The 21,564-nt window shown below is 39.8% G+C and overlaps 1 protein-coding gene across 13 annotated transcripts in view; it reads right to left on the bottom strand.

The window, feature by feature from the left end:
* The window catches only part of BTRC (beta-transducin repeat containing E3 ubiquitin protein ligase), a 119,487-nt gene that overhangs the window by 40,037 nt on the left and 57,886 nt on the right, over positions 1 to 21,564 (bottom strand). For 10 of the 13 annotated variants that reach the window (XM_079312431.1, XM_079312437.1, XM_079312425.1 and 7 more), the window contains one exon: positions 18,256 to 18,345. The exons of the other annotated variants lie outside the window; for them this stretch is intronic. In XM_079312431.1, coding sequence (XP_079168557.1) covers positions 18,256 to 18,345 — 90 coding nt within the window. The remainder of the gene's footprint in view (positions 1 to 18,255; positions 18,346 to 21,564) is intronic. 13 annotated transcript variants of the gene reach the window in all.

Consider the following 21,564-nt stretch of genomic DNA (forward strand, 5'->3'; position numbering starts at 1 on the left):
TTCCTTTTATCCCCTTAAGAGGACTTGGAGAAAAGCACTGGCAACTTCTCTCTCCCCACACCTCTTACATGTGGCAGGAGAGGATTACAGTGTGACATCTGACCTGTCCAGCACCAGGGAAAGGACATCTCAAGTGATAGCAAGATCTCTGCAGCTGCAATCTCTTGGTTGGGCTGGTGACCTTCAATTGGGTGTCTCTTGGGCTGACACCACAATCCATCTGTTCTTCCCCACCTCCACAGAGCTGTAGCTTAGGTCTGAACAAGACAGGTAAAAGGTGGTGCTAACTACACTGCAGGAAGACAGCAGCACGAGTTTCCCCCACATACATAACCATACTGAAACTTTTGAGATCTGTGATCACTTCTGTGTATTAGCAGCAATATATCTCCCTTCCTTTTAGGAAAACAACTTGCAGCTGTTATGGTGTCTTTGTTACTTCGAGACTACATAACTTGATGTGGTCCTTGGTGCTATCTTAGGAGATAAAGGCAGGCAACAGCCAGGGCAAAATGTAGCCCTTCTTATGCAAAGCACCTGCTGGCTTCATTTCTCAGTGCAGTCTGAGACCTCGAATTGTAGCTAGATGTTCTGTACATGTAAAACCCAGGAGAAGCAGGTACCTGCCAGGGGAGCTTACTTGGAAGTAATTAATTCAATATTGACTCAATATTGAGCAGAAGGCTGGACCTCCTGAGGTCTTTTGCAACCTAAGTGACTCTGTATTTTTAACCTCTCTACAAAGTTCATATACACTTGACAGGTTTTGGACAGTTACAATTGTCTGATGTTGATGTATTTAATTCGCCATAAGCAAAATCTGGAACTCTTTTTAAAAGATGCTGTATAGAGAATTATTATTTTTAATAAGACTTTCCAACTTTGAGGCCTTTGCCTCTTCATTTTTTGCAAAACCAGGTTCTTCAAGAGTACTGCAGGTACACCTGCCCTCTGGTTTTACAAGCTCAGAGCTAGCAGTATTCATCTGTTCAGACATCCAAAACCGACTTCCAATTACATCCGTCCAACTATTTAAAAATGTGCAAAAACTGTCGATTTTTTTTTATGATGCATGTGTTCTCTAGGAACTTCAGCTCATATTCTCCACAAATTATTAAATTCCAAACATATTTTCACTTATAACCTGAACCAATTTCAAAACTCAGGTTTTACAATTAATTAATTGCCTGAAGTCTAATCATCTGCGGTCTACTAAATCAAACCTGAAAATACTCCCATCACAACCCACCTCAGAACTATTTGGGATTACAAATTATGATCCAGAATAGGGCTGATAGATCTAAATCAACATGGCAGGAAAGCAACCTGATTCAGCTCTGCAGTTCACACAGTTTTGTAAAATACAGTGAGTTGAAAGAAAACAACAAATGCACATAATTGGCATTAATTAAGAACATTTTTATTACCTACAATCAAAGACCTATAAGGAAGGTTTACTTGTCAGAGAGGGAGCTTTCTTTCTGAGAAATTACAAGTCTTAGTTAATTAACCATCTAATTTTTTGTTGTATAGTTGTTAAGTGGTTTTCACTTTTATTTTCTTCTAAATGAATGTTAGTCTAAACACAAAAGCAGTTGTTTAAAGTGAGAGAAGTGAGGTCAGAAAAAACAATGCTGAAATATGTTAGTTGTGTTTTAACTGAATTCTCAATCAATGGTGTTACAAAGGGTTTATTGTGTGTTGAGAAACAACAGGAGTTTTTCAGACTTTAATGTTATGAGAAGACAGTTGAATCTGAACCTGTGCACACACGTTTAGGATAAATCTATTGTATGACACAAATTCAGGGCACTTTGAAGGCAAGTTTGCCTGTTGGGCACAGGACCCAAACAGCCTGGTTACATGAGTTGAGCAGGTAAGGACTATTTGCCTGTCAAGATTCATTATTATGGTAAAACAAGTAATTGCAGCTGCTAAGAATACTATTTTCAGGACTGTGAGCACAACTACTTTGCTGCTCATTTTTAATTTTCCTCAACAGTTAGGTTCAGTAATGTATACAGTGACTACTGCTGCCTCCCTCCAAGCTGCAGTCTCAACTAAGCCATCGGTTACAAGCAACAAGGGACTGCCTGCCTTGCTGAAGTTATCTTAGGTATGAGCTTCCACAGGCAGACTAATTCAAATCTATTTTTGTAAATTACAGATTGTGTTAAATATACATGAAGGAAAATATGGAACAGTTGCTTTTACTGCACAACATGAGTTATTTCCCATTACAAGTTCCCTGCGAGAAAACGATAAATTTTAGAATCTGCCAATTAGTGGCAGTGACTACTGGTGATTCTGTATTCCAGTCAAGCAGTAGTATTTGCTGAGTACTGCACAGGGCAGAACAATATTCCAGGAAAATCAAGGGACCATGATATTCTGACAATTAACAAGTTGGAGGATGCAGTGATTTGTCCAAGCTTTCTCTTTATTTTAGAAGGATGCAGGCTGTGTCACTGCATCAGACAGATGGATTAAATCTTCACATGTATGTAAGAATGTCAATCCCTGAAGTACAGTTCAGGGCAATAATGTGACAACTTTTGCCTAAGAGAGAATAATCAGAAAAGTTAACATGAATTCTTCCTAGAAAACTAAGTCCTCAACCACAAGTGCTCAAGCATCTTTTCTCTTCCATTTCTTAAATCACACCACTCCCTAAGGACCATTCAGTTCATCCTAATAAAACAATGCAGGTATGACAGCTCTCTAAAACTGCATGTGGACAAACATAAAAAATTGAACAGGAACTATTAAAACAAAAGGAAGAAGTGAAGAACCAGTGATGCAATCTGTCCATGAACAAGCTAGCTTGGAAACTCTGTCTGGGGATTTCCAGTCATTAGAACAACTGGGTTCTGGAAAAATCTTCTGATGGAAACAGTGGAAAAAAAGACTGCAGACCAGACCTTAACTGATTGCAAAGTGAAACTTCATAAGTTCACTAAACGGACAAAGTAGTGTTACAAGACAAGAGACTGGAATCAGTGACCTGCAAGGTATCAAAAGATGGAATCATGGAGGTTGGAAAATACCTCCAAGATCATCAAGTCTATCTGTTAACATTGCCAAGTCCACTACTAAACTAAGTGCCACATACACAAGTCTTTTAAAAACCTCTGGGTCTGCCACCTTGGTCACCTGGACAACTGCTGGCTCATGATCAGCTGCTGTTGACCAGAACCCTGGTCCTTTACTGCTGGGCAGTTTCCAGCTGCCCCAGCCTGTAGCTCTGTATGGGGTTGTTATGATCCAAGTGCAGGATCCAGCACTTCACCTTCCTGAATCTCATACATGTACATTTGGTACATATCTCATACAGGCCTTGGGACATCAATCCAGACTGTTCCAGCTCCCTCTACAGAGCCTTCCATCCTTCAAGAAGATCAACACTTCCACCCAATTTAGAGTTGTCTGCAAATTTACTGAGGGCACACTTGATTTCCTTGTCCATATTGTCAATAAAGACACTGAAGGAACTGACCTCAATATTGAGCTCTGGTGAGCACCACTGGTAATTGGTGACCAGCTGCAATTGACTCCATTACCACCACTCTTTGGGCTTGGCCAGTTTCTCCAGAATGCTGTGGGACATGGTGTCAAAAGCTTTACTGAAGTCTAGGTAGACACAGTCACAGCCTTACCACAGATCAGGCTGGACAAGCAGGACTTGCCTCCCATAAGGAGTGCTAACTGGGCCTGATCACCTGTTTGTCCCACATGTACCCTGTGATGGCACTGAAGATGATCTGTTCCATGACCTTCCCCAGCACCAAGGTCAGACTGATGTGCCTGTAGTTCCCTGGATCCTCCTTCCAGCCCTTCTTGTGTAACAAGGCTGTTTAATGTCTTGTTCTGCAAGGGACATTCATTACTTCACAGCTCAGAGTATACCTGAAAAGGCACAGATGCAAACTTGCTGATTGTTGATTTTGAATGAGTAGAGAATATTGATGGGACTGTGGACTCCACTTTGTTAATACACAAAGATTGGGCTTCATTCCTCTCACATGGATGACTGGAAGAGCTGTCAATTTTCAGTCTGGCATGTGCCCAGTGAGCTTGAGACTGACTGTGATTTATGAAATGTACAACCTACACTTTCTACCATCTGCTGAACTGCTGAGTTGCACATGACACATAGGAACACTACTTATTATGGTTGATCCATTGATCTTGCCTCCAGGAAACTCCCAGGTAACTTCAGATTGCCCTGAGGCCATATTCACTGTGCTTGTCACTGGTTTCACAGGATATCCCTGTGTCTGATGCATTATAATAAATGCATTACATGGGAACAGAGAGTATCTCTTTTCACACCTACACTGCCTACAGGTAAACTCTCACAGGATCTGAGACAAACTTTTAAGTTCTACATTCATGTGATGTCTGGATGTCAGATGAAGACCCAGATGTGAGTAATGCAAGTGACCTTAGAGTCCCTGATATGGAGGCACTTTTGCTGGAGGAGCTGCCTTCAGGTCACTTACTGAGAAGATCAGAAGATCTGCTGGGCAGCAAAATGTTGTAACTATGAACTCCATTTTCTCCAGGGCCAACTGTCTACTGTTTCCACAATTAGAAGAAAAGTTACATGGTTGGTTTCAATACTGTTGCTTTGACTGACCAGTTATGTGGGTACAGACTGGAGTGGCTACCTGAAAACTCCTGGAATTGCAAAGAGCAAAAACTCAGACTGGCGCCAGTTGGATCCCAGTATGACTCCAAACCAACTCTTACAACCACCAGCATCAAAACCTGTCCTGCCAGTTGATAGTGATTTACTTTGAGAGAAAGAGATGGAGACCAGTGTCTGACCTCCACACAGATTGTTTATGTTGAATCCCTTGAGGTCCCACATAAGATGAAAAGTTCTTTAGTGCAGTATCAGGAAACTCTGAAAGAAAATGTGGCTGCACCTGAGGACAGGATTTGGAGCATGTTGATCTGGTTTTTCACATTAGAATGGATTCCACCTGTCAGTACTTGATCCAAAGAAGTTACTATGGTAATAAATGCCCAAAAATAAAGGTAATTACATATTTGGGAGTAAACTGAGGGCAAGATATCAGGCTGTCCTATGAGAACTGCTTTATTAAGCATTCTGTAGGATATGAGACTGCAGACTCAACAGTGCTGCTCCCATTTCCCAAATGGTAACTTATCTATGAAATTTAAAAATTCACATTTCTCTGACCCCAGCTTCATGGAAACGACAAGATGTATTTCAGGAATCACTACTTTAAAATATGCATTTATTTCATTAGTACAGCTAAGGTTTTATAATCTCTTTAAATCTCTGGAACAGTTTATAAGTAACTGTTTAGCTAATAAAAACACTTTAATAAGTTTCACCTATAATAAATAGTACTGCATTAAGAAAAGAAAGATTTCTGTGGAAGAGTAATACTGTATGTAAAAAAGTATAAAGAAGAGTATTATAAATACAACTATAAAAATATTCAAAACTTTTTGACAGATGCAATTTGCTATTACTTTTCAACATGCAAAAATCAGGCTAAATTGAGTCTGAAAATTGTAACTCTGCTTAACACAGGTTTTATAGAAAACAAAAAATAGAGGAATTTTTTAAAAATGTTGCTGATATTCTGTCAATAGCTAGTAGATAGTCTGCTAGCCCTCAGAGAGCAAAGAATGAAATTATAATTGGATTAAGTAAAATATAGACCTGACCAAGAAACTCAACACTAATAAAAAGATACACTTGCAAAACCAGCCAGGAGCTAGCATGAAATTCTTTTACTAGGTTGAAAAAGAATTAATATTGGCTCTATGTTAATTTTAACATATATGTAAACAGCAACAATCCCAAGGCTGCCTATTAATTCACAAATGGCATATTTACAGTGTTTATGATATTATACCCCATATTGGGACATCCCATTACAGAGTCACGGTGGTAAGCTCCATACTTAAGGTGGATTCTGCAACACATTGCATCTTTCCAGTTATTCTCCTAAGCATGATTACTTTGGGGCAAGAATTTACCACTTGGCTTCCACCCACAGGGGAATCTCTTTGGGAACTGACAAACTGATTTAAGCAACTGTGGAATAATTTACTGGGTCTTGAGTTTTATTAAAGGAGAACAAAAGGCTTTAAGAGCTTTTGGTGTTTTATGCCACAAGAAGAACAATGTTTGGCTTAGTAACTGTCCACTTTGTCTTGAACTTTCCTCTTGCCTCCACAAGGATCATATGTGACTGCCATTTGAATGCAACCATTGGTAAGTTCATCTTTCCCAAGATGCATGTCTAACACAGCCCTTGAAAAATGCATGGGCCTGGGAAGAGAGAAGATGCCACAACAACAGAACCCAAATCAACATTAGGTGTATATAAACAAAAACAGTGTTTAAATACAGAACATGCTTCAACTGATACCATGTTTCTAGATTCCCAAAAGTCTAATGAGGAAATGTTAAGAAGCATTATCCTTTTACAGATGAAAGAACTGAGACAGAAAAGCAGAATATGGCAGACAGAAGATATCTCAAAATTAGGAGTCATAATTCCTAATCTAATATTCTTCCTGTGAGTCATCATTGCTTACTGTAATATAAATAAACTATTTCCTCCCTGAATTTCAGTCGTTAGAATAACTTTTGAACTTATCTGAAAAAAAGGATGCAGTGAGTCCAACACTTATCCCAAGAAACACAGGAAGGATTAATTAAGGTTTGTGAAGCACTGAAAGTGCAGGGAAAACCCCCAGGAGAAAGTCTGTATTTCCATATTCTGACCAGGACTTGAAAGGCATGCAATAAATACAGCCTGGGGCACAGAACAAGCAGTACAAATAAAATAAAATATTGAACAGCTGTTTGTTAAGTGAATGCTGCTCATCCCATACACCAAATTTTATTTCTGCCTTAGGCTGCAGGGAGTGGGAGGCTGAAATAAAATGCTACTTTGAAGGGTTAAATAGCAACAAAGTTACAAAAAAATTGGAATTGTTTCTTACAAATAAAAATATTAACACAACTTCTACAAGCAGAACTGCAAGCCCCACTCATTATTATATTAGAAATACAACTGGTTAGATAGTACAAAAAATCTGTGTTTTACCAGGTTGACTTCTTTGTGGAGATGCAGAATCGTTTGGCCTATAAAAACTATGTGGACACAACCAAACTCATGCAAAGCCCTCACTTTTTAAAGAGGGAAGAGAAGGAAAGAGATTACAACATCCTCACAAAACTAGGAACGCTCCAAACACTACAGTGAGCAAAGCAGGTGAGATCTGCCTGGAGCTAAACCCCAAGGGAGCCAACCTGAGCCACAGCAGATTTCCTCCCCAGCACACTGCTGCACCACAGAGCTGCTGCTGGGTGTGAGCTCAGGGCTCACACAAACAGCCTGCACAACTTCTGCCTTCTCTTGCAAACTGACAAGAGCTTATTTGCTTTTCAGCAGCAGAAAGTCTAAAAGTAAAAGCCTGTATCCTGACTGGAAAAATGAAAGAAAAGCAACATAGCTACTGTGCCCAGAGTGACAAAGCTTCACTCTTCTACCACTGCAACTTCTTTGGGAATTACAGGGAAGGAGAAAAGAATTGTCTGAAAACAATACAGAGAGCAAGGAAGGAAGAACAGGAACCATGGTAATCAGAAGTAGCTGCGTTTCCACTGCAAACATTATTTTCTAATATTTCTTATTTTCCTTCCTAGAAATTGCTCCGTAATATCACTTCCCCCCCCCCCATTATTTTTCTCTCTTTATAAAAATAAAGATTTTCCTAAGACTGATATGCAGAACTGACAGCCATTAACTCCAGTGTCTGTTTTTAGAATGCACTTGAGAAAACTGTGATTTTCTCAAACCACCAGGAAAAAAAAATCAAGTCAATCCTAGCAATTACAGCAGCCAAATATTTTTAATTATAATTTCTTGTTGTTAAGTGAATAAAAAAAATACTTGGCCAAAAAATACACATTGGGAAAAAAACAACAAAAAGGAGCATTAGGAAATCAACCCAGTATTTGACGTCTCCTCTTTTTTCGCTGCTGAAAGCCACATGGCACACACAGTATTTTTAACTGAGGAGTCTTGTTTCAAATATATGCTGAGGAATCTTATTTCAAACATATACTAAATAAGGAGAGGAGTATTAAAACAAGCAGTCCCTTACTCTAATTTTATCCATCTCCTCTTCTTTCCTTGATGCAGTGAAACTTTAACACCAAACCGCAAACTCTCTCTCTCTCTCTCTTTTGTAAACAGTGATCAACATTTTCCTAAATGACCCCCGAAACGACCTACTTTGAATCTACTCATTAGTAACAGCCACGTTTGCAATATTAACCTGGATGTGGCTGTTTATTAAGATCTTTTAAGGGGGTTAGAATGAAGACACACTGCCGGTGTACAGGGAGCACAGAACGGGTAATTTAAAACCCATGTTTTTCCTCCCCCTCACCGAAAACATGCCCAACATTGTGCAGCTGTGCTGCCAGCTTCATCACTCCCTCCATCTCCACTCTTGCTAATTAAAAGGTTGATCACAGAACAATGCTCTTCTCATTAATTTCAGCTTTCTGATTGGGCAGGATTCCCACTCGCTCCGCCTGATCTTTTCCACACTGCTGAAGTTAATGTGACAGGAGCCCGAAGATGGATTACCCGCTGCCATATTGCCCATCACCTCCAATCAGCAGCTATCGGGGTAAACTGATTGTTCTAATTTGCTCTCATTATTTTTACAATATCAGGAGAAAATAACGCACACAGCTCACTGTCAAAGCTGTGAAAATCAGCCATTAGTTAAACCCAGACACTGAGTGGCTTTATTAGAAGCACTGCAGTTTATTGATTCAGCTTCGGTAAACTAAGATAATACCTGCCCTCCTTAAACACACAGTTTAAGGTACACTTAAGTAGCAAGAAAATATTTATTAGGATACTTTTGGAAGTGCTTGCTGTCTCAGCCTGTTATTTTGATATGCTGCCAGACAACAAAGATTAAGAACAATGGAAGCTTGACTTCCACATAAAGAAGGGCAAAATATGCAGCACTATCCGCATGGCAGCCTGCGTGCACCTCTCAGCTACTCTTCTACAGTTTAAATAAAAATCATCTCAGGACTAGCATGGCAGGTGAGTATGTAAATACACCCCATAACCACACAAAATACCGTACTACCATAACGGCAAGCATGGTCCAGCATGATTGTAGGAGCTGTATGTACAAGGTCAGTGATTTAGTATTGGGTTTGATTTTCTGGGTTTTTTGGTTTTTTAAAAATTTTTTTTATTTGCTAAGCAAAAGAACTTGCACAGCCCAGCATCAAAGCACAGGGTTTGAGAGCAGAAGGTCCAAATAAGAGAAAGGCTGTTTCGTATGGCTGGAACTATTTTTTACCCTACATAAAGACATTATGCTGCCACAACTTGGGAACAGGATCAGAAATGTCACTCCACACTAAAGCCTCACAGGATCTCAGAGCTAAGAAATTAATAAAGTATTGTTAGCAGTACGAAGTCAGACATTTTTACACCAGAGCAGTGTTTAGAAAATGCTGAAAATTCTGGACCTCTGTTTCTGTGTTGTATATAAAGGGACCTACCTTAATTTGCCTGCTGCCTATCTACATCTTAGCAAAGGGAAATGCTAAATAATGGGATTAACAGAAATTTGTTACCCTAAATCTTGCTAAACATAAACCCTTAACTGGCGTCTATGATGCTCTAACTGGCAATGTACTCCAAGAGTGACAGGCAGAGCACAGCAGACTGATTTTACTTTTAAATAATATCTAAATTAGATTAGTTCTTTGTGTAGATCTGCATGAACCAGAGGGGACATTCATCATTGTGCCAAAAAAGTTAAATTCACTGGGGTACGCTCAAAGTGAATGGTTCTAGACCTACGTTTCATCTCTCAGACGCATCATCAAGATGCTGTGCCAATATGCACGAAGCCAGCTAGGAGCTGCAAGAAAGACAACGGGAGAGTAACTGGATAGTAGAAAAGCTTTAATTTTTTCCTTTGTAGATTATGAATTGCTTGAGACAGGATCTGTGGTTTTGCTGTCTTGTAAGAACAGAGCGTCCCTTTCATGACTTGAGCTTCTTTTTTAATATTTAAATGGCTTAAACATAAAGAAGGGCATTCTCCTTCCTCCCCCTCCAAACCAGATGTAATTCTAGTTCCCCCTCCTCCCCCTGATGTAATTTAAAATGCTACAGTTTTCATTACTGCTTTTTAATATTTTTAAATCCTCTTCAGCTTTGCATTTGGGGTTTGGTTTTTCCTCCCTCCTAGAAAAGCCACCTCCTAGCTTTGTTTGGTATCTCTTTTGACCCTCACTAATGGTGTTCTCCTGGAGGGGCGTGCCACGCTTTTCCTCTTAAAATTCCTGCACTGAAAGACTGCACCACACCACACTCCACAAAACGTGCTGATGGCACAAATTACAAGCCCCCAGCCGAACACTCCAGCCCCCACCATTCGGGCAGATTTATGTGGGCTCTTGCCGACGTTATTACAAGTCAGAGTTTATTGGGAAATTGTTACATTATGCGGAGTGTCTAACAAATTGCTTATGCTGCTATAATTGGATTACAACAGCCGCTTGCTCCCACCGGTAAGATTAGGCAAGTAGGACTCCTGCCGATCTCTGAGCGTTAGCAGTAATTTTATTTGCCTTGCCTCTCTCTTTCCTAACAACATGCCTCTTTCCCTGCCAGCTGTCTGCTGAAAAGGCACAGGCTTGTTCCTTGGCCCTAACAATGCAATTACAGCCCTGCAGATCGCACTGTTTGTGCATTAAGTACAGAGCCAAAACGAGGCGAATTGATCGTTTGACTTTTGGAGGAGCCATGTGATCTCTGCGTGCGGGTGATGGGGCTCGCAGCAGCGGGCAGCGCTGCGGTGCGCGCCGGGCCGCCAACCGCCCCGCGCTGCTCCGCTCCCGCAGCGAGCAGCCTGCAGCCCAGCCCGCCCACACCCCAGCACGCTGCAAAAACAGCCTCGCTTTTGGGTGTTCTCTTGCTAAGCTGGACTCAGAACTCACTCTGCCTTCTGAAATCTGATACTTGGCCACATCAGTGGCTTCCCTGCAGTGGGCTTCACTAGGAAACCGTTATTACAGCATTTCATACCATGAGCTGTAGCACAAGAATTGGACATATTTTCAAACAACTTTTTCAATTCTTATATTTGAAAAATACTAAAAATTCATCTAATGTCATATATTTCATACCATCTGAGGGTGTTGTCACTGCAGGTGACTACTTAAAAAGCAATGCTTCCCCTCATGTCTGCCATCGTTTATCACCGAAGACATTGATGGCTTTGGATTCCAGACTGTTTCACATTTCCAACACAAAGGATCTTGAAGTACTTTGTAAATTCAAGTCCAGTTTGGTTGTAACACTTATCCAGGTAAACGCCCCTTACAAGCTTAATTTGATGGATCTTGAATGAAGACCTCAAGGCTGTAATTCTTTATGCACAGCATCCATCATCAAACCAGCAAACACACAGTAAGGAACTACAGTATATGATGCTACACATAATATAGTTGCAGGGGAATTTTGACTAAGGATGCAGGTCAGTTTCTAAATTTTAAAAGACTTGTATTACATCTTCACCGTACACTGTGAGGATTCCATGATGATTTTATTTAGAAGAGAGCCCTGGAAGAGACCTCCAGCTCAGCCTCTTGCTCAAAGCAGGGTGCATTATGAGGTCTATCAGGTAGCTCACGGCTTCATTTAGCCTGGTCTTGAAAACCTCCAAGGACAGGGGCTGCAGAGCCTCCACAAGCAACCTGCTCCAGCTTGACTGTCATGACCACAAGAAAACTCTTCCTTGAAACCACTCAAACGTGAGATGGAGTTTCTAACTGTGGGGGGATCTTCCAGTAATTACTGAACTCAATCTGAAATATAATGCTACTTGCTTTATCAAGATTCCAAACCACAGGGTCCATAAAGTAGAAACATCTCCATTGAGTTGACCAAACTTTGAAAATGATTCTTCATATCAAGATTTTGCCTATCCCCTGCCTGACCATCCTTACTGCAGTTTGGAGAACTGGTCTCCATAACACGCTTAAGAGACCCTCAGCTACAAAGCAATGTATGAGTTAGCTTTTATATTGCTATTTCTTCAAAGTCTCTGTTGCATTTTAAAAAACCCCAAGTGTAATTCTTTTTTAATTTGTGGTTTCATTGACATGCAAAGTCATTTTGGGTGGTAAGAGCAGCAGAAATGACAACCACTCCTCAATGTTTGTGTAACTGAAGACTAAAGAAGCCTGTTTACACATAGTTTAACACTCAAAAGAAACTCTGAACAGCTGAAATGCCTTATAAATAGCTCAGACCCAGAGGAAGTGCAAACGTCTGCATTGTGAATTGTAGATCTTAATTACAGACAATGGCTGGTACAGCAAGTAGCACAGAAAAAAAAAGTGAAACAGTTGCACTGTTCATGGTTGGCAATAATTCTTCAGGAAAATATTTACTATCAATCAGTTATGAGAAAAGGGACTCTGCGCTCATAAAACAGCACGTTGCTTCTCATACCAGGACCATTTTGCTTCAGCATAATCTGAATTTAAACAGCTTGTTTCCTGCGGATATAATTTTGGAAATAAATAAAACAAGTCTATCAAAATCTGGAGAATGTGTATGGTGGGGTGGAGTGGGGGGAAAAGGAATATCACATTTCTTTCTCCATCATTTGCAAAGAGGCTATTAGACCAAGACGAAGCTAAAGCATAAAGATTGTCATGACCTAAGAAAAGACAGACAAACTAGCAACGAAAATAAAAGTAGTCATATTTGTGACAGGAAAATCATCATTAGGTCAAAGCTCTTAGATAAACCTCTGATGTCATTTTCTACTTTTGCTGTCTGAGAATTCACTTTCAAAGCACCTTTTGTATGTTAAGTACTCCCAGTAATGTCCCTGCAATGCCTGCCATTCACACAACCCTCTTATTACAGAGAGAATACCTCCAAGAGAAGGGCAAGTTACATCTCTATCACCCAGTGTTTATCTTGTTTATCTTGTTTGCAACAACCCCAAAAACTGCTGCCCCTCCCAGAGAAAGGTATATCCAAGACACAGTAGAGGATACCTTATCGAGGCATTTGGGGCTGGAAGCATGTCCACTGACAGTCCCTCTGCATCATTACACAGAAGTCTAATACTAAAAATCAAGTGAACACTACTTTCTTATTAAAACAGCTGAACAAATATCAAGAAACTGAATGTAACTATTCAAATAACACATGTTCATTATTAAATTGCTCTAATTTCAATCTCAGAGACCGGAAAGGCTTCAAAAGCACTAGAAAACTATGCATTATCTGAAGATATACTGACTCAGTGGTACATCACAGCAGAACTCTGAGCTGGTTGTGCTATTCATGCAAAGTAAATGCAGACACACTCTCTGGAAAAAAAGAGCCATCAATCTGTGACATAAAGGGACTTGAGAGTACAAGAGGGACATCTTCAGATCAATTTGTCCTACTGCCAACTGGAACATCCAGCCTGGAACCCTAAATGCTTCTTTATTAAAGACTGCTAGTGGCTTCTCCTTTAAATTCATATAAAAATTCCAGACTTAATGTTATTATTGTGCAGACTATGTTTGCTCTAAAAATTCGAAAGTAGTGATGCAGAAAGAACTGACAAAGGAAAGAAGATTTCAATTACCAGCTATTTCTACCATTCCGTGCTGAATCACCCTAGAGTGTAAAATGTGTAGCTATAGCTAAATAATAAGATGCATCTTTGAAAGGAAATTTCACATAACATGCTGGAAGTGCCAAGGCCTGTTCTATTTTTCCAGAACTGAGCACAACAGAGCTCCGTTCCACCTTCAGAAGTATGATGAAAAGCAAAGATTCCCTAAAAGATGGAAAATGCTAAAAAGACCCTGAGAAGTCCCTTAGTTTGCCAGAACCTTAAAAAGCAAGTTATCAAATGCAAGTAGCAAGCAGCAGTCTGAAACAGAAGTCTGATTTCTCAAGGGTGATGTGCGTGACTATTTTTCTTCTTCCAGTTTTACTTAAATCAGGGTAGAGGCAGAGAACCTCTCCCAGCTGCTGCTGCTGAGTTCAGAACTAAGGAGAAACCTGGGGATGCTGCATGCCATTTTGAAGGGGTCTCATCAGTGCTGCCTCTCCCAAGGATGCTATAGGGTGCCTGTCTCTGGCACAAGGAGGAGAGAATTCAATGTGCAAAATGAAACTGAGAACACTTCCTTGTACAGAAGATACAGATGAACTGGAACCAACTGGAGGAGTTAATAAACAGTAAACTCTATCTAATGAATGGGGGAAATGGGTATTGACTGCAAAACTCTTGAGCTCAGCTATACACCAATCTCTTGCTGGGAAAGAAAAGAGCACTTGGAATCAAAAGCTTATTTCCAGAATCCAGGAAAATGCAAAATCTAACAAACTCGAAGCAAACAGCAAAACTCAGACCTAACACACCACATAATCAAAGGCTGAAAAGGTAAGACCTCTGTATAAAACAGGACTGTGAATAATCCATCCAAAGATTCAGCCAAAGAGACTAGAGACATACCAGAGCATCCCTCACCACACATCAAACATAAAGTGTGAAGGTCACCACAGATTTCCTGGGTACAGAGCAGAAGAGAAACTTGTTTGCACACCCAGGAGCATAAAAAAATTATAGTGGCATACCAGATGCCAGGGGACTTTTAACTATGTCCCTCTCTAATTGAGGATGAAGCACACACCAACACCATTATCTGCCTGAAGATACTGGCTTACAAAATATGGAACAAACAATAGGAACAGATGCTCATTTGGCCAGATTTCAATAAGCCTCATTAAAATCAAACACCCTGTCCTTGGAGCCCAGGTCCATGCTACATTTCTACCTTATTTAAGCACCTAGCTCCAGTTCCTGAGGAAGATGTCCACTTGTGGTTGCACATCAGTAGTATCAATAAAAAAAGCCCTCTTGCAGAGATTTTTCTGTTTTCTAAAGAAACGAAAAGAAGGAGTTTTTAAATATGTGTGCCTGTGTGTGTTACATACACACGTAAGACACAGAGTTTGCATTTCCTTTTAAAAGACACTAGCTTGAATATACATCAGACTTGTTGATCACTCAAAGGCAATGGGCAAAAAGATGGCAAAAAAGAACAGAAAAACTCTGGCACATGGGAGGGAAATGACGTTACAGATCACATATGTGAAATCTGTCCATCACAATGTAAAATTTTTTATTAAGATACCAGCTCTTCAGTCAAAACATGCACACACTTGAAACAATTTCTAATGTTACTTATTTGCTTTCACCCAAACATGTCCAAGTCCTATCAATGAAGTTTCAGAGGAAATACTAGAAAAGTAGAGCTAAGAACAAGACACAAAGATTCATCAGAATATTATATTTTAGCTTTGTTTTTAAATGTCTGACTAAAACTAGTTAATTCATAGGTTTGCAAAAGGCATGAGCATCTGGCTGCAGTGGCAGCATGACACTGTACACAAAACCTGACAGACAAGGGTTATTAACAAACACAAACTTCCTTGAGTGATCAAAATACTGTGGCCCTATGCTGCTTTCCACACCTGATTACATATATCTGTTTTTCCCCCCCTCTATTTTAGGAAGAATGCCAGTTGTTAGCTTGGTAGTTTACACTGGATGTCCTGTACAGAATCACCCATTCACATAAGAGTTTAACAAATGGATAGTGCTCCAATCTGAGAGAAGATACCTCAATACTGATATGTGTGGCCTCAAGGGTAACTGAATTTCATTCTTTGAACAAACTTATAGAAATGTCAAGCACACAGTCAGTAAATACCATTAATACAGTTCTAACAGAGCACAATTATCTTTTCTGTAAGTAGGTGCAGAATCAGAAATCTAGTTTTCAGAAAAACTATTGTCTCTTGCAGACTGACTGGAACATCTGACAAGCAGGTGATAATGCAGACAGTGGCTCCCAGTCAGGGTTAACACTGCACTGCAGAAGCAGGAAAAGTAAATAATGATTTCCAAAGTAACCCTTTCTGTTTCACAGCAAGTTAAAAAAAAATAGAACCCCCTACAATATGTTCAGAAAAGTGCTGCTGACAATGCAAACTGCAGCACCTTCCAACATTCACCTTTCTGACAAAACATTTTAAAGTCCAAGGCTATAAAACATATCAATCATGAAGGATAAAACACGTAGGAGAAGGCCTCTGGACTCCCAAAATCCCATTTAAGCTCTTCACCTAGGGAACATTTAACACTTGTGCCATTTGCCTATGCCATCACTGAACCATCTGCATTTAGATAGCTGGATTTATAAATGCTTTGACACTTCTGGAATTTGAAAGACAGGCTTTCTTAGAACCTACTTCATTTGGTTTGTAGATAGGAAGGCAAAGGAAAGGAGTACAACAGCCAGGCAAGCTTGTACTAGAGGAATTATATCCCCAGAAAAGTCCTTATGGTTTTTTTTAGAGAAAGATTAAATATATATATATATATATGTGTGTGTGTGTGTGTGTGTGTTTATATATAGTTTCCCATATATATATATGATGGCAGACTATCCAAGAGTATCTATACATATATATTGCCCTACAGCATATAGAGACACAATAAAAAACACACACTTTTTTCTCTCTAGGATGATGTCTCAAATTCATCCTCAGTAGCATGAAACAAGTCTTGCTGTGCCTGCCTTGAGCCTTACCCACACCTCTTACCACAAACCTGCTGAAAACATAACTTTTGGAGAGCTATTATGTAGGACATGAAGTTGTTAAAGTATGTGATTTTATTTAAAAGAGGCACCCCTTAAATTAGCTGTACTTCTTGGGCACCCTTGCTCCCCAGTGAGGCAATCAGGTCAAACAGGACACTGTAGAGCAGATGAGGTTGAATGGTTTACTCCCATGAGCTTGCTGTGAGCTGTTTTATGGCATCAGAACAATGCTCTATGATGAGACAACTGAGCCAGAGCTGCTCTGCCTAAAGTGTTTCAACTAGTCTGTATCATAAAGCACCCTGGGAAGCAGTGTGAAAGACCAGGCATGTGAAGAATGGAAGTGTTGATATTAAACTTTGTACCAGGACTTTGTACCAGAACTGGTAGCTTCTCTCAGAAGTACTTCTCCAGTGGAAGGCAACTGGCATGTCAAGCACAGTTTATGAGTGCTAAGCCATCTGCAAGCACCATTACAAACTTCTACAGCAGCCAATTTGCTGTCAAGAGTCAAAAGTAAAGGGACATCCAAATTTCACCAGCAAAACCCTAGCAAAGATTTAGCTGGGAAATTATCTTAAAGGTCAATACAAAAGTGGCCCCTGAAGGGACAAGGTACCTTTAACAACCAATCAAAGTATGAAAGAAATGGACTTCAAGAAGATCAAGGAATAATAACTGAAAGAGAAAACAGGCTTTTGAGTGGTCGGGTTTGTGGCAACAGAGGAGCAACAAAATGCCAGCTGGTTTCAGTAACAGATGGCTGCATGCACTGATCTGTCCTGCATGCCCATTCTAAACTTCCTTTCAGTGGAAATACAAAGCTTACACAAGGCTAAACGCATCCTTCACGCAGCCTTTCCACACATCATCATGGTTCAAATGTCCTCCATTCACAAACAAACCATGCTGGACATTGTTTTACTCTACTTATGCTGAATTCTAAGAAAAGAGGGTGGCTAATGGCCCCTCATCTCTTCCAATCACATCTACTTCAGTTGTCAAGAAATTACTTTTCCATGACAGAATAATAAATTCATTTTCTTAGTATTCTGACTGTAATATCTCCCTTGTCCCTTTCCTTTAAGTACAGTGTTCACTGGATTTTAATTGAAAAGTCTTTTTGCACCTCCCTTCTGGTAGCTAAGAAAGGGAACCATGATAGAAAAAGCTCTCATGCAGTATTTCTCATATGTATTTGGACATTTATCATTTGAAGTTGCCACAGCTAATTACATGGCCAGCACAGGTCATCCCACTGGAAAAGCCTATTACTTGTATAGCAGAATGAACCCTTCAATCCTACATAGCTCAGGACTCAAGCAATTATTTCCAGCAGAGAAAAACAGCAAGTCTAAAATCTTTACATTGAAGGATAGGAAAGCCTACCCAAAATACTAGCTCTTTGTTTAAATAATTTTTCCTAACTTTAATATTCAATGAGAACTTTTCATTGACTAATAATGAGCAATTTGCTAAAAATCCCTCAAAACCAAAGCCGTTCTCTTACTTACTTTGGCCACACAATTTTCAGTCTTCATAGCAGTGCTTCCTAGACATACTGTTTCCTGGTTTAAGCACAGTCTGGCACAGCTGTTGTAGGTCTGCAGAAAGATTAAAATGATTATGAATAGAAGAATACAATTTTCTTTCAGGCATCACATTTTTGGCACAGAAATCTACACTAACTGTACTACTCTAGTACATTTCCTTTTTCTAAGATGTAAATGTTTCAAACCAAAATAAAGTAGTCTGCAGTAAAAGTCTATGTTTAGGGCATGCATGTCCTCTGAGAAGCTATGTACAATTTTACAATATAAAAATACAAAGAAAAAGAGTTTTCTTCTCTGTTCCTTTGAAAATGGAAAAAAAATCTCATTTCAGTTTTTGTTCTTTCACAAAATGCTGCATAATGGAACAATTAAAGCAAAGTGATTCCTACACACTAGTTATCAGAGAGCATGTCAAATGTGAATAAACATCCAACTTTATCAAAATATAAAATGCAAAACACATGAGACACAACAAAGGTTATAATCAGAAGGGAGCAAATGCAGACCACATTTCATTGTTGTATTTAATGTTCTCAGTAATGTAAAGCTTTTTAAATTTTTTAAAGGAGAATGTCTTTTTTCTTTAATACTGTCCTGCCCAAATGATCCCCAGTTGGGGCTGCAGATTTCAGTCTTTGCAGAACACATCACAGTCTCCTTCCCTTTTGAGGGAAGTGTATGAACAATACTTACAAAGTGGGCTTAAAATTATAATTTGGTCGATTTAGCTGTTTAAACTAATATGAAGAATTAATATGAAGTTCCTGAAGAACTCAGGAGCTTCCACATGGAGGCTCTCCTCACCCTCTGCACCTTTGCATCTAAGAGCTTCAGTATGGGATTTATACACCTGCCACCATTTACAGAAAAATGCTGCCATGCAAAAGTGGCAGCTCAAAAGCAAGCACCAGCTTGGTTTGTTTCAAGAGCAGAAGGTGGACCACAGAGATGTTGCCACCTCAAATAGTTGCGTGAAAAAAAAGATGCTGAAAGAAAATGAAATTTAACTCGTTACAAAGACATTTTCAAGAGCCCTAAGTAAAGCACACTAACATTCATGATACTTTTAAGACTGCCTTACTGTCAGTTTTCTCTCTGTAATACTCACTGGAAATCTCTGGAGATGCTTTTTTCAGGGCTTGCTACGATTTCCATTTGCTTGATTTGAAATTACTTCAACCCTGTACCTCCCACAGGTTACAAAATCCGTGGAGAACACTGGCATGTTAAGGGCTCCTAAACTTCCCCCTCTGCCCCAAAGCTCCATCACCACAGCAAAATTACCTGTCTTGCCTCTCTGCCAGAGGCCTGACTGTGCAAAACACTGTCAGCAGCAACACAAAAACTGGCAGAGGAGCACATGGCAAAGGATGTCAGAGCAGGAATTCAGAGATTAAAAGGGGTTTATGCTGAGTGATAGGAGATATGTCCACAAAGCCAGTGTTCCCAATCAGTTTATAACATTCACCTAAGTCCTTATGACCCTCATGAAACATTCCTTACTGCACACCATGGGAAATCAGTATAGTGATTCCTGTACTGGGTCAGCATAGTACAATTCACTATGGGAGAAATTAAGGAAATCACAGTTCTTTCCACCTTACCTATTTACAGAGCCCCTTTCAAGTCCACCACAAAACAGAAATGAGATCACAGAAGCCATATCTTCATTGCTTTGGCAGTTCATGTTTTATTTCTCAGTGAGCTCTCTAACCATAACACAACCAGTGACAGACAGGAATGCAGAATATTCTGGCTCCAGCAGTTCTCCTTACATGTCACAACATTGATATCTGCTTTGACTAGCAGCCAGAAAGCAATTTCTGACTCTAGGCCCAGAAGGAGAAACTGAAAAATTCAAACACATGAATTCTTTCAAGGTGCTGTGCAGATGAACAAAGTGCATCTTTCAGCAGGAGAGGCTCAGATTCAAACTGGATTAGGCCAAGCAAACAGAAGTCTGATTGCTTCTTGCAAATACTTGCCAACATCATAAAACCATCGCACTGGTACACATAAAACCTTCTCCTCAGAAGAAAGATCTGAATGGTATAAACTACTACAAATTGGGGCTTCGATACAGCATCCAACTGATAGGCAAAAAGTTGGTGTCATCTGCTTTGCACTGACATTCAGACAATACCATGCAAACTTCATTTTACAGTCATAGTATTAGTTAAACTCAACCAGATTTTGAAGGTGATTAAACATGAAGAGTTTGTAAGATTCTTTGTTCAGTTTATACATTTGTGTAATTTAACCCATTTATTGTAAATCTGTGATTTTTTTCACTTGCAATTTCATTTCTAAAATTCCATATGCAGTATTTCTGCACAACTTGTCTGCTTCATACTAATACTGAATTTTCTAAGGAGCCCTGACTTGAGGAAAACTACTGCTAACTCCACTTTGCAGATCAAAAGCTCAGCCACAAAAACATTTACTGAAAGCAACAAGGAAGTCTGTGGCTCTGTGAACCGAACCATGAACTCAAATCATGTCAGTCTTTTTCCTTCCAAGACAGGTATGCACAAACCCTGGCTGCAGGCCAGCTTTTTAAAAGCTGGGCTTACAACAGGCTTTCTCCACATTCTCAAATTGGAAAGAGTAGACAATCCAAACACAAAATATGAAATACTAAATGCTAAACCTAAAGATGTCAGCATTTTCTGAGAATGAAAGAAGCTCACTATGCTCTATTCAAAAGTTACATGTATGTCAGAATGCAAATACAAATAATTATTCCAGTGTATTGCTTAATTAATAACCCACAAATCAGACTTCAGTGAGAACAGCACTAACTGAACTTCCAGCATAATTTATTCATCAAACACCACAATACCAGCACTTCTGACACTTGATGGAACTAGTATAGCCTACATGATAACATGAAATAACATGAAATACTTTTCCACACAGCTGGCAGTGAACTTCTGGTGCTTTGTGCAGAGAACGTTGTCAGAAGTGGAAAAAGGGACTAAACAAACTCATGGACAGGAGTTCCAGAGATACTCAGCACAGATATCCTCCATTCATGCCTAGTGCAACAGCAGTAGATGCTGCAGGAACAGGAGGGAAATGCAGTACCAAGAGAGGCCAGACTGCTTTGCTCTCATCCAGCAGCACCTTCCACGGACAGTCTGGAGTTGGCAGCAGATGAGCTGACTCTGGGTCTGACTGACCTGGGCATCCTCATGCTATCAATATATCTCTCTGTCCTTTGACAACATGCCAAGGAACTCCTCCTTCCCAACCTTTCCAACCACAGAA

This window comes from Erithacus rubecula, assembly GCF_903797595.1.
Source record: "Erithacus rubecula genome assembly, chromosome: 9".
NCBI lineage: Eukaryota > Metazoa > Chordata > Aves > Passeriformes > Muscicapidae > Erithacus > Erithacus rubecula.